The sequence below is a fragment of the Desmodus rotundus genome, chromosome 5 (genome assembly GCF_022682495.2).
Source record: "Desmodus rotundus isolate HL8 chromosome 5, HLdesRot8A.1, whole genome shotgun sequence".
NCBI lineage: Eukaryota > Metazoa > Chordata > Mammalia > Chiroptera > Phyllostomidae > Desmodus > Desmodus rotundus.
The window spans coordinates 144,145,957-144,159,648 of record NC_071391.1 but is presented as its reverse complement, the minus strand read 5'-3'; the positions used below and the strand labels follow the sequence as shown (position 1 = coordinate 144,159,648).

Genomic DNA, 13,692 nt, shown 5'->3' with positions numbered 1-13,692 from the left:
ATACTCACATACCCTGTTTTATCATAAAGCTGTTTTCCCAGAAATAATAACTTAAATCATTGCTGTGGGATTATTACTGTGTGGTTCTCATGGTGATTTGTTCCTGTCGTCAGCAAGTTGATCTTCCATTTTTTTCCTAATCTGAAGTCATGTTTATCAATCCTTCCAGGTAGCAGTGCAGTTTGTGATTTCCTTGATGTTACCAGATAATGTTTCTAATTGCTTATTGTGTCTTTCACAATTTCCTTGAGGTACCACACTTTGGCATTTTAACATACAGCATGATACTCTCTATCCACCCTTATGGCACCTTTAGAATTAATGACTTGTATACCTTTTGTGAGATCGGAGGTTACAAAACTAATGGTGGAAAAGAGTTGGCTGGGTGGATCTACCCATATTCCAGAAGAAAGTAGTATATGGAGTGCCAGTTAAACTAAGGAAAGCACAAATGATACATATTTACTCTTGTATTATTAATTCAATGTAATACCTGCATTCTTAGGTGTGAACGTGGATTTCTATATCCTGAGGTAAACAGTCACTAACAAAGCAGTACCAAAGGAGGTATGTGGGTATCTACCTAGAAAAGTAATGTGAAAGGTTTCTCTTTGTGGTAAGATTATACAGAAACGGTTTTTATTCTTTTCTGTTTGTCATGTGGGTGGTTTTTCTTTCTTTTGGGGTGGTCATGCACATGTTACTTTTTTACAATTAGAAAAACAAAGCTATAAAATAAGTTTAAATTTTACATATCTAGAATACAACATGGAAAGAACACCGAGAGTTAAGGTTCTAGCTGTGATCTTAGCACTTGGTTCCAAGGCCTTACTTAATTTGTAAACTGCAATTCTCTTGCTCCAGGCTTGGGAGACTCAGATGAGATAATGAATATTAAAGTGCTTTGTAAACCGTGAAGTGCTATAAAGTTCAAGAATGGGACGTGATACACATCTTTTTGCAAATCTGATAGAGCCATTATGACTGGGCTGATGACACTTTTAGATTTTTAGATTTCAGATTTCTTTTTCTTTTTTAAGATTTTATTTTATTTTGATAATGTGTGGTCACCACTTGCGTGCCCCCAGCTGGGGACGCAGTCCTAACCCAGGCCTGTGCCCTGACTGGGTATCGAACTGGCGACCCTTTGCTTCCCAGTCTGGTGCTCAGTCCACTGAGCCACGTCAGCCAGGGCAGATTTCAGACTTCTTTACCAACGCTTGAAGAAAATTAAGGTTTCCTGAAAGACTGCATCAAAATAACAGGCAGTTTGAGATTGTGTCTCAGAAATACTTTATAGCACCTGGTGATATCTTTTTAGTCCATCAAGCCTTCTATTTCATGTCTGCCTCAGCAACTCAGTTTCTATTAGGTGCTTTGGAAAGAACTTTTATGGTTGACATTTTATTGGAATATTTCTTATTTCAGAGTGGTATGTTCTTAAAAGGATATATAAAAGAGTTTTTAACTGTTACTCGTCAAAATTTTTTTCAGGGGTCCACAATGTTTTGTGACTATTAAGTGTCCTCTTTTGAAAAATATTAAATACAGGAAAATAGAATGTTGATTGAAAATAGCAAATAGTATAGTTCTAATTTCATACAACAAAGTTTGGTGTACCCTCCTTCCCTTACCATGTGCACATGCGTGCATGTACACAAAACTAGAAGAAATGCCAAAATATTTGTTCACTGTACGTGATGGTTTTATTGGTAAGGATTTCAGTTGCTACTTTTTATTGTTTTCTGTAGTAAACATACGTTACTTACCAGGAGTAAAAATTTATTTTAAAGGGATAATACTATTGCATTCAAAGGAGTTGTTAATTAAGAACTCAGATATCAACCCAGATTTTTCCAAGTTAGTTTAATGATTTCATAAGTTGACCATCCATAAGTTTCTCTATCTACATAAACCTCTTTATGGCCAGAGCTTCTGGAGTTAAATGAAAAAAGCTTTATAGTGAATGGCTCTTTATTTGTCCATTTGTTTTCCAGATGTTAATGCCAAGTTTACCTTTGTCTTACTGGTTCCTGTTTTTTAATCACATTGTTTTTAGGTTATATCAGGATGATTTTCAAAAGACACAGGTTTATTTTCTTGGGTGTGGCAAACCTAATTCTTAATCAGATATCAAGAACCCTTTGCTTGTTGCTTAATTTTATGTTCTTCATTTCACAAATTAGTTTTGTTCACCAAAAAGGTATAGATAAAACAAAAAGGGTAGAATATGAAAGTGTTTAATAACTGATAAGTCAGTTAAGTCAGGTGGGAAAGACCAGTGTATGGAATAATGCACTAAAATGACATTTTTGACTTAAATCTGCATTTGTTTTTTCATACATTGCTTGTTAATCATAACAAGTCAGATGATTTTGGCTTTTTTTAGACCTTGTGATAATGTTAGATTGAGAAGTATGAATTGTGTTGATTTTATACTCCTGTTTTTTTTTTGTTGTTGTTATCTGGTAATAATGTCATACTGATTATTTAAGCACTTCAACTTCTTATTTTGGAAATGCTCAAACATTAAAAAAAGTAGAGAGGAAAGGTAATAAATCCTTATGAAATTGTCATTCAGCTTCCACAGCAAATGCTTGCCAATCCTGCTTCATCAAACTTTCTCACCCACCACCTATCCCTATCCCCCACTCAGACACATACCCCTTTTTTTCCTAGATTATTTTAAAGAAAATCACAAATCGTCATTTTACTTAAGTACTTGAGTCTGTAACACTTGATTTTTATGCCAGTTTATTAGCAAATCTACGTGGATAACTAGATTTTCAGTTCATAATAGCCAAGGAAAATGGGTAACTTTAGACTGGAGCATACTATGGTGCACTTTTGGAGGAGCTTGCTTTTTTCTGGTGTCTTTGCATTTTGAGCCTTTTTTTCTCTGAAAAGTTACATTATTAGGAATTACTGCTTCAAAACACTTTTATAAAGAGCAGCTGACTTTTTGGATTGCTTAAAGAGATTCTTCTGGGGTGATATTTAGAAAAAATCTTGAATGGTTTTGATTCTGAAAAGTAGCAGTATTCTAGGTAGTGGAATATGAATGGAAGTATGGAAGCAAGAATGTGTTGGAAGTGGTCAGGAGATAGCGAATAGACCAATTTAGCTGTAGCAGAAGGTCTTACGTGTCATTAGCTCGGAGAGGTATAAAAGGTAGACTAGGATCAGGTTATAATACTGAATGCCAGATTGAGTTTGGATACTATCTTACAGGCAGCGGTGAATGGTGAAGATTTTCATGTAGAGGAGTGGTACTAAAGGAAGTATTTGTAGGATATTAATCAGTTAGTGACTGAATTGGGATGCAGGCTAGCTGCAGTGTAGAGTGATGATGAGGGCTTGTAATAAGGTGGTTATGGTAGTGAAAGGAAAAAAAACCTAGAGGTATTGGTAGGAATATATACAATTTTATGATTAGTTAGAAATGGAGAATAAAATTAGAACCTTGTCAACTGAGGGAATTGGTGTAGAGAGCAGAGGGTTGAAATTTGATAGTTTTTAGAGAAAATTAAAAAGTCAATATAAACCGGCTAATAATTGGCATAAGAGGTAGGTTCCTATCAAATACTTTTTTCTGTGTTCATAGATGATTTTATCAAATAGTCCCTGAGGTTACCAAAGATTTGAATGTTTTAACTGAAGCTATATTTTTTTTGTCTTGGAACAGAATTTGTAGCCTTGTCAGAAATATGCAGTTAATAAGCTTGCTTATTTATAATTTTTAAAATCATTCCCACACAGCTGTCTCATTAGAGTATTTAATGAAGAAGCTTTAACCCATGCTATTATAAATTTTCTAAAAGTTGATATATACATGTTTAGTTAGACTTTGTTATCTGAAGTCTCATTTCCAGTTTCCTCAGAACTTTTAAGTTAACTCATCCCGCAAAACTCAACTAAAACATTCATTATCTCTTCCAGAAATAAATTCTTTTCTGATACTTAAGCCTTGTACTAATACTGACATACTGTACTGCAGTTGGTTTACTTTGTTTTTCTTGTTAGGTTGCTTGCACTTTGGCTTTAGGAATCATGTTTTATTTGGCTTTAAAACTCCAGAGACTAACATGACCATCATTATTAAACTCTCAAAAAATGTTTAATAAATTTAATGAATGATTCTGAATTTATCCCTTTCCATTAAAATCAAAAAAAAGGGGAAAGAGATCTGTGGTGGTAAAGAAACAGCCTCTGAGAACTTACTGACCACAGCAAGTGAATATATATCCTCCTCACCCTATCCCCCAATAGCATGCAGTATATGGACATTTCCAAAGAAATTTTCAGAGTTTTCTAAACTACTGAGTTGCCTCTTGAATGCTCCCCTCTGCTGAAAAATCAAAACAACAACAAAAAACAAAGATGAGATGTACACAAGTGGTAATAGCAACAAAAATCGATAGATATGTGGCAGTGTAGGAGAGCCTGTGGATATGGGGAGAGAAGTGCATAGGGAGTTGTCACAGCCACCTAAATTTAGGCCTTGAAGTCCTAGATTCTGCAACCCCTAAGTAGGACTTGTTAACCGTTTTGGGTTATAGGCCTTTAAAAAAATTGAATGATAGATTCTCTCATTTAGAATTTATTGCTTGCCTCCCAACAAAACAACATTTTTCTAGAGTATTGTTCCCCTCCTAGTTTCAACATTTACAACTTGTCTTATGTCTCCAAATTCTGACGCTCCTTTCTAACATAAAAAGAGGTTTCCTGTTTTCTGTGTGGTTCCCAACCCTAGCCATTAAAAGCCTTTCAAGCCCGGGCTGGCATGGCTCAGTGGATTGAGTGCCAGCCTATGAACCGAAGGGTCACTGGTTTGACTCCCAGTCAGGGCACATGCCTGGGTTGTGCCATTTTGAAATGATGTCTTGAATGATCTGATAGTTGATTTTAGAATTTTATTCCCATGGATTGATTGAGAAAGCCTGTGTTTTCTATCACAGCCTAAGTTCCTGTGTTTCTATCAGGTGTTCTTATTTGCTTAGTTTTGCTCTTGGACATCATTGATAGGGCTGAAGTTTTTAAGCATGAGAAAGGGGAGAGAAAAGTGACAACAGGATGCTGATGGTGTGGGGCTTACCCATCCTTAAATTGGATTTGAAGAAATAAGGCTACAGAATTAGATAATTGAAAAGTGAAGTTTATAATGCCTTATAAATAAAGCTTGAAATATAAATACAAACTTCTGCTTAATTAAAACATTTTATTTGGAGTGAATGTGAATGATAACACTAAGAGAAGATTAAACAGTAATTTACCTAGGGTGGGGTGGAGGGATGGGGAAAAAATGCAGACAACTGTAATTGAATAACAATAAAAAAATTAATTAAAAAATACCAAAATAAAAGTAACTTACCTAAATGATTAAAAAATGTGCTTATACTTTAAAAATTATGCAATTGAAATATGAATATACTTAAACTTCATTCACAGAGAAATACAAGATTTTTAAAAATGTTTAACCATTGAAGTCACGTTATTTGGAATACAGATTGTAGGCAAAGTTTTTATTATAGTTTCAAAAATGAATTTGTCACTTCTTGCCAACACCCAACATTGTGTTTCATGCATCTGATTTAAAATTCACATCATTGTAGTGAGAATAGAAATGTAGACAACTAAACACATGTATAGTAAAGCAATTTATCATAATTTCTCTTTTATCGATGCTTTCGTGCACTAACTACATTGTCAAACTTTTCCTACCAGGATTAGAATCTACAGGATTAGAAAGAATATGGGCCCTGGCTGGTGTGGCTCAGTGGATTGAGTGCTGGCCTGCAAATGAACCAAAGGGTTGCTGGTTCTATTCCCAGTCAGGGTACATGCCTGCATTGCAGGCCAGGTCCCCATTTGGGGGTGCACAAGAGGCAACCACACATTGTTGTTTCTCTCCCTCTCTTTCTTCCTCCCTTTCTCTAAAAATAAAAAAATTAAAATTAAAAAAAATAGAAAGGGTATGGTAGTGTGAAGTGTTTGGTGATTCTATATTAGTGGACTATTTCTGAAAATGTTATTAAATACAAACTAAAAGGAAATAAAATATGCTAGACTTAAAAGTGAAATTAGGAAGGAGTCTTGGGATAAAGGTTAGAAGACGTGTTGGCTTAAAGCACAGAAGGAATAAAGAAACTTATTCTCAGAAAGGAAGTTGGCAGAGAAGACCATTGAAAGTGACAATTGCTTGTAATGATGGATAGTCAAGGATATGCATGCCAGGAGAGAAATGACCTTATCTCTAGCTAGCAGGTTCTGGAATCAGAATGCTTAATAAAAAGCTATGGCTGAACAGGCCTTTAACTTGTCTTACTGAGAGAGGGGGGAAAGATCTCTTTGGGAGAGCTAGAGCTATTGATTTTGTCCTCATTATATTAGATTTCACAGTGGACTAATGATAATATAGGAAATCTAGTGTAATTTTTAAGGCTCCCACAAAATGCAAACAAGCCAAAACTCTGTTTATTGGTAGTTGAAATTCTTTAGTTAGGAAAAGGCCTTTTAATTCTTCTCTTCATGTATATTTTAGACTGTTGGCATGAAACACTGGTGTCTTTTTCAGGAGTGCTATTCAATGCTATAGATATGTTAGGTGTTAAAATTTTGAAATAATTTTGCCCTGTTGCCCTGAAGGTGGGCTTCTACTTCCCTCACTCTTAACTTCCATCCTGAGGACTGCCTTGCCATCAATCTGTGCACAGCAGCTAAAAATGGAAGTGGAGGAAGAAGGGGATAAGGACCCTCCTTACACACTGTCAAGCACAAGTTACTGTTGATTGATCATTGTTTGTGCTTTACCAATCACTAAATACTTCAAATATTATTCCTGGGTTATACATGAAGGAAAAGTCAAGGTTGGGAAGTGCAAAATGAAAAGGTTTTTAATAAACTACAAGGCACTTCAGAGCCTTTAATATACAATGATTACTGTGCCCCTCTCAGAAGGGTAGCATGAGCCCTGGCTGTTGTGGCTTGGTTGGGTATCGTCCCACAGAGGAAAAGGTCGTAGTTTGATTCCCAATCAGGACACATGCCTAGGTTGTGGGTTTGGTCCCTGGTAAGGGCGTGTATGAAGGATAGCCAATCAATGTTTCTCTCCCTTTCTCCCCTCACCTTTCTCTAAAATTAATAAGCATGTCTTGGGGTGAGGACCAAAAAAATGAGGGTAGCACACAAATGCATTTCAAACTTTCTTGCCCAGAGAACTTTGTAGAACACCTACAATCTTACAGGCTACTAGTTTCTGCAGGATAGGGTATGTTGAAGGGCTGCTTTCTTGCAACCTATAAATGTATAATTGTATCAGTGTGAGGTAGTGCTAGGCTCACTAGGAAGTAGGTTTTTGCCTCTAAAGAACTTAAAATGTAGGTACTTTCATGATACTTGTTCACAATTCCATGTGATTATTAGATGACTGATTGAAATCTGTTCCTTTTTGGTTTATTATGGGGGAGAAATAATACTTGGAAGAGATTGTACTTTTGAAGTTGTGAGAGGAGTCTTCACCAATTAAGGAAAATAGTGCAGAAAGAGTGTAGATGACAGACTGCTTGCACAAGCAGTGATTGTTTTTAAGGGGTGGATAAAGACAGTGTTGTTCTTGGAAGTATTTTTATTTTGTAGAAAGTACGTACAATTTCATTTGATTCATGATTGTTTAAAAGACCTGGAGTTTGTTATAAAAGAACATTATTTGCAGAGAATTTGGGTATCATTCAGTAAGCTTGTGTCTGCTGCTTGTATCTGGTGAATTAGATGCCTGTGTAATTTTTATTGTATTTTTGTATTTCTAATTTGAAAATTAATAATCTCTGTCAATTATGAAGATTTTGAATGTTGTCATTCAAATAGTTTAACAAATATTTGAGGGTATTTTGAGTAGTAGAGTTACATACTTGGTAGATACAACAACAATGAATATGCCTTCAATTGACACTAGGTGGTTGAAAGAGATTGCACATATGAACACAAAAATAAGGTAGTAAAAGGTACAAGTTCCAAAATGGTGTAAGCAATAAATATGAAAGTTTGTTGGAAGACTCACTCTGGGCCTTGGTGGTCAAGGAAGTTTTAACAGATTGACCTTGAAGGATGAGTAAAATCAAATCAGTTGAGGGCAAGGTTGTTTTGTTCATGTGTTTTGATTGGAAGAGATGAAGGGAGGTAGAAAGGAATAGGAGCAAAGGCCTAGCTGGAATAAGTGGTAAAATTAGAAGGGTAGAGATTGGCTAGATTGGTTGTACCTTAAACATAAAACTATAGTAAGTAAAGGGAATGAGATTCTCTTTGAGTTTTGAACAGGGAATGATCTGATAATAATGTCCTTTTGTATAGATTAAATGTGGTGACACATTGCAAGATGGTTGGGAGAGTGTTGTCAGATAAAGCCCATTTCCCAGGAAAATCACCATTTCACTAATACTATGTATAAAGAAGAAAGTGTATAGTAGAGTTGTAGATGAAATTGTAGTTTGAACCAGAAAGTTATCGTCATCAAATAGGATTAATAGTGTGGGTTTTCATAGTGAGCATAAATGACAGAAGATATCGTGTTTCTCACCCTGCACTTCCATTGGGTATAAAAGTGGGAACTTCATAGAAAGCATAGGCATGGTCTGTGTCTTTTTTTTTAAAATTGAGAGGGAAGACAAATTCTGTGACTGCTGACCATGGTCCTGAATGATAGCCAAAGTACTGTTTCTCTGAGAAGTGGGTTGGAATGAGTTGTGCTGTATTCCAACAGGCTGGGCAACAGCCAGTTTTAACTAATACAATGTAGGGGAACTAGAAGACATTATCTCTCACATCTATTGGTAGATAAGAGCATGGATTATATGGGGTGAAATTAACTGAAGTGCAGATCTCAGCCTGGTCACTTACTATGTATGTAAGTTACTTAACTTGTGTGTACCTTAGTATCCTCCTCATAAAACTGTACATATCTCAAGGGTCTGTAAGAAATGAATCAGTCCAAGTAAAGTACATGTACAGTACGCTATAAAGTTAATGATTGTTATCCATGCACACAGAGGTGGGCAAAAGTAGGTTTACAGTTGTGAGTACATGAAGGTTTGTTCTTTTATAATTATTAATTATTGTAGTATTTATTCATACTACAACTTTTCCCCACCCCTATATTTGTCTATACTTTTACTTTGGAGGGAATTCAAGAGAATAGTAACTGGTTTTGCTACATATTTTTTGTATGTTATAATTAATTCTGTGCTACTGTACACTCTTGTCAGACTCTGTAGTCAAGTTATTGTTGACAAGTATTCATCCTAAAAGAAACAGCTGTCTAACAGCAGAACCTTAAGCATAGTCTAATTGCTATATGGAATTTATTAGATGTAATTCCAAGGAAGCTGTGGCTTAGAGAAATGGGTCTTGTAAAATTTTTGGCTTATATTCCTACTTTCATTGTTTGTACATCTGATGATATAAATATTAAGTGTATGCGCATTTCGAAGTATTTTTAATGCCTTCGTCTTTTTTTCCAGTATTAAAGTGTGCAGTCCTCAGTTTTTCAAGATTATTTAGAAGTTGTAAATGTCTCTCAGCACCTAGGACAGCACCCAGTGCCACACAGTATACATGAACTCTGGCTTAAGGTTTCGGGTTTGTGTTCTGGATTCGGGAAAGAAAAGAAGAGAAAGTTTTTGAAAAAGTTTAAAATCCTTGTATGCACTTATTCTAAAAGTGTATGAAATGCAGAATGTTTTCATGGCTTTGTTTCAAAATGTTTTACACAGGCTATAGAACCCACTTCATGAAGTAGTTTGAGTTAAAATGATCTAATATTTGTGTTTTAACTTTCAGCTTTGTGTTATTCTTGGAAAATTTCGCACCACTTGTGAATTCCTTGAACCTGGGCATTGCAAACCCACTTCTGTTGGGCCCATCTCCTTTGCACTTTGCTCAGATTAAGACTCAGTTGGCGCTTCAGCAGCTGAATGCCGTTGCCTCACATAGTTCAACACCACCTTATACTCTATTAAATCAGGCTGTCTTGAAAATAGCCATGTCGAGACCCAGGTTTAATCCTCGAGGGAACTTTCCACTTCAGAGGCCACGAGCACCTAACCCTTCAGGGATGAGGCCTCCAGGACCATTTATGAGGCCTGGACCTATGGGTCTTCCAAGATTTTACCCAGCAGGGAGAGCCCGTGGAATTCCACACAGATTTGCTGGCCATGAAACTTATCAAAACATGGGACCACAGAGAATGAATGTTCAGGTGACTCAACACCGAACTGATCCAAGATTGACCAAAGAAAAATTGGATTTTCATGAAGCACAACAAAAGAAGGGGAAGCCTCATGGTAGCCGGTGGGATGATGAGCCTCAGATACCTGCATCAGTGGGAGTGAAACAGAGCTCTGTAACACAGGTTACAGAGCAGAGTCCTAAAGTGCAGAGCCGCTATACAAAAGAGAGTGCCTCAAGCATCTTAGCAAGTTTTGGATTATCTAATGAAGATTTAGAAGAACTCAGTCGTTACCCTGATGAACAGCTAACTCCTGAAAATATGCCATTAATTTTGAGGGATATAAGAATGCGAAAAATGGGGCGCCGATTACCTAATTTACCTTCTCAGAGCAGAAATAAGGAAACGCTTGTTAGCGAGGCAGTTTCAAGTAATGTGATTGATTATGGGCATGCAAGCAAATATGGCTACACAGAAGATCCACTTGAAGTACGTATTTATGATCCTGAAATTCCTACTGATGAGGTCAAGAATGAATTTCGGTCACAGAGCATTTCTGCATCTGTTCCCGCACCAAATGTTATATGTAATTCTATGTTTCCTGTTGAAGATGTGTTTCGACAGATGGACTTCCCGAGTGAGTCCTCCAATAATCAGTCCTTTTTCCCAGTTGAGAGTGGAACCAAGATGTCAGGCTTACACATTTCAGGAAGACAGTCAGTCTTTGAACCTATAAAATCTGTCAGCCAGTCCATTAGTCAACCAGTTAACCAGACAATGAGTAGGTCTCTGATTCCTCCATCTATGAACCAGCAACCTTTTTCATCAGAACTAGTTTCAGCTGTAAGCCATCAAGAGCGGATCCCCCGTGAGCCTGTGATTAATTCATCTAATGTACATGGATCAGGAGGAAGTAAAAAGAATTACCAGCCAGAGGCTGACATTCCCATTCAGTCTCCCTTTGGGATTGTGAAAGCATCCTGGCTACCGAAGTTTTCACATACTGATGCCCAGAAGATGAAGAGACTTCCAACTCCTTCTATGATGAATGATTATTATGCAGCATCTCCAAGAATATTTCCACATTTCTGTTCTCTGTGTAACGTAGAATGTAGTCATTTGAAGGTGAGTGTTTTTAAACGTCACTGTATAATGATACTCAGCGCCCAAGTTTCCTCTGAATTCTCATGTATGCTGGTGTTAACTAGGCGTTAAGAAAATGGCAGAAGTTAATTTCGATTGCAGCATCAACACTTAGTTGTAATCTTAGATTACATCCTAAGTACTGAATTGAGTGTTAGGCTTTCTGAATTCCTGTGACTGGGCATACCACATGGTTCTTCCATGTATTTTAAACTTTTGATTAGTTATCTCAAATTCATGCAACAAAAAATATACATAATATAAACTGTATACTTATAAGACAATGTCAAATGAGTCAGTTTAAATAAGAGAATAAAAAGAAAAAGTTGGAATAAAACAATTGTATTACACACTTTGTAGAGATAATAGTATATTGTAGCCCCGTCTGTATCTATGTGTCTTGGGCTAAAGACAGTTAATGTCAATTTAAATATTTTTCTCACTTTGTCTAGACTACGATTTTTAGTGTTTCACAGGAAGGAGTTTCCTAAAATAACTTAATCATAGCAAAACTGAATCAAAATCAGTTATTTGGATACTACCTGTGGGCTCAGCAAATAGAGTATAAAAATAATATAAGTTTAGAGAAAAATCTTTTAAAAATAAAGAAGCTTTAGGTATCTATCTTCGTGGTTAGAACAACTAAAAGGGTATCTTTTCAGAGGTGCTAAGGAGTAATGTAAAATATATTTTGATAGTAGACATTGGTGGATTTGAGTGGGAATTTCCAAGTAGTGTTTTATTTATTTATATATGTTTGAAAACCCTTGTTTCTTCCATTTAGTGATGTGATTTGTAGATTTATATCGTAAATGGTCAGGAAGAAATGTCCTTCTCCTGAGAACAAGCTTTGATTCAAGGCCATAGCATTGGTTGTATACTTTGAATAGTCTTAAAAACCTGCAGGTATTAATTCTCTTGTTTTTTCTCCTTCCAGTGTTGCCCTTTTGCCTTTCTATTACACACTCATCAGGTTTCAGCCAACAAGAATCTGATACCTAGTGCTGATGCTTTTGTGTTAAGATTAACAACAGCAAAGGAAAGCAGCATTTTACCTTATTTTAGCCAGATTTGCTGAGTTCTGATAAAAGTAATGGTTGCCTTACCATGTCAAAGGGGATAGCAAAGTCTTGAAAAATCTCAGAGTAATTTATAGTACTTAGTTATAATCTGTAAGTAGCCCTGGCCTAAGTTCTGAATTTAGTGTTAAGCTTTCTGTGTTTCATTTATTTTGAACTTTCAGTTAGTCATAATGAATCAAAGAAAAATGCCTTAAAATTTAGAACTTAAACATTTTAATCTTCATTCTGTAGAATAGAAAAGGTATTTATTCACTTTGTATTTACTGATTAGTAGTTTTATACATAACTGTCTTAAGTGCCTAGGGCAGAAATGAAGAACATATAAAATTTAGATGTTCCTAAACAGTTTAGAGCATCTTATTGTCTCCTAATTATGCACCTAAGGAATTAAAAAAGATAGAGAACAACAAATGGTTTGATGATTGTCTTTAACTTGTCTAGGTGTGCTGCAGGAGAGAGAGATTTCATATTTAACCTTGATTTCAGGTTTATATCAGTTCAGGCCAGCATTATCAATTTACCAACACCTATTAGTGCATTTAGCAGTATGTAATTAAAAAGAAGTATAAATATACTCAGACATCAAGAAACTTGTCTAGTTAGATAAGACTAATTGAGGGATGGTGACTAACTGCACTAAGTCTTTCTAGACTTAAATGATTTGGGAGTGAAGTCTTAATGGAGTAGGTTGAAAGTGGGTATTGAATGTAGGCTTCACTATGCCTACAGTAGGAGGAATTACATTTCAGATGTGAGCAGCAAATATAAATATGAAGGGCCTTTAAGTTAGCCTAAGAAGTTTAAACTTGAGGCAAGGGGCATTAAGAAGCTCATTAAAATTCTTGATATGTGACATAACATGTAAAAAGTATTTTTAGGGAGATAGATGTGGTTGACATGCACGGGGTGAATAGGAATGAGAAGTGATCATTATAGAGTTCACAGAGATTGATTGCCATTTAAAACAAACACCTTTTAACAGAACAACATAATAGAGCTAACCAATGAATGCTTTGCTATCAGATTGCTAAATGATAGGGATTTTTGAACATGGGCTTTCATGATACAAACTACCTCTCTTGTCTGTGATACATTTTTTTTGCCTTCTAAGTGTGTATATATATATAATATTATAAATATGTGGCAAATAAATGTAAATTACCAATTGCAAATTTTTTTCTTGCTAAATGATGTCTGACAATATAGACTCCCCACCTCTGGAGTCTAAAAATATAGCCTGAAAAAGGT

The 13,692-nt window shown here is 35.8% G+C and overlaps 1 protein-coding gene across 3 annotated transcripts in view; it reads left to right on the top strand.

The window, feature by feature from the left end:
• The window catches only part of ZNF638 (zinc finger protein 638), a 74,668-nt gene that overhangs the window by 6,594 nt on the left and 54,382 nt on the right, over nucleotides 1-13,692 (top strand). For all 3 annotated transcript variants that reach the window (XM_024552687.3, XM_053923673.2, XM_024552688.3), the window contains exon 2: nucleotides 9,832-11,344. In XM_024552687.3, the coding sequence (XP_024408455.2) occupies nucleotides 10,034-11,344 (1,311 nt within the window). In that variant the 5' untranslated portion in view covers nucleotides 9,832-10,033. The remainder of the gene's footprint in view (nucleotides 1-9,831; nucleotides 11,345-13,692) is intronic.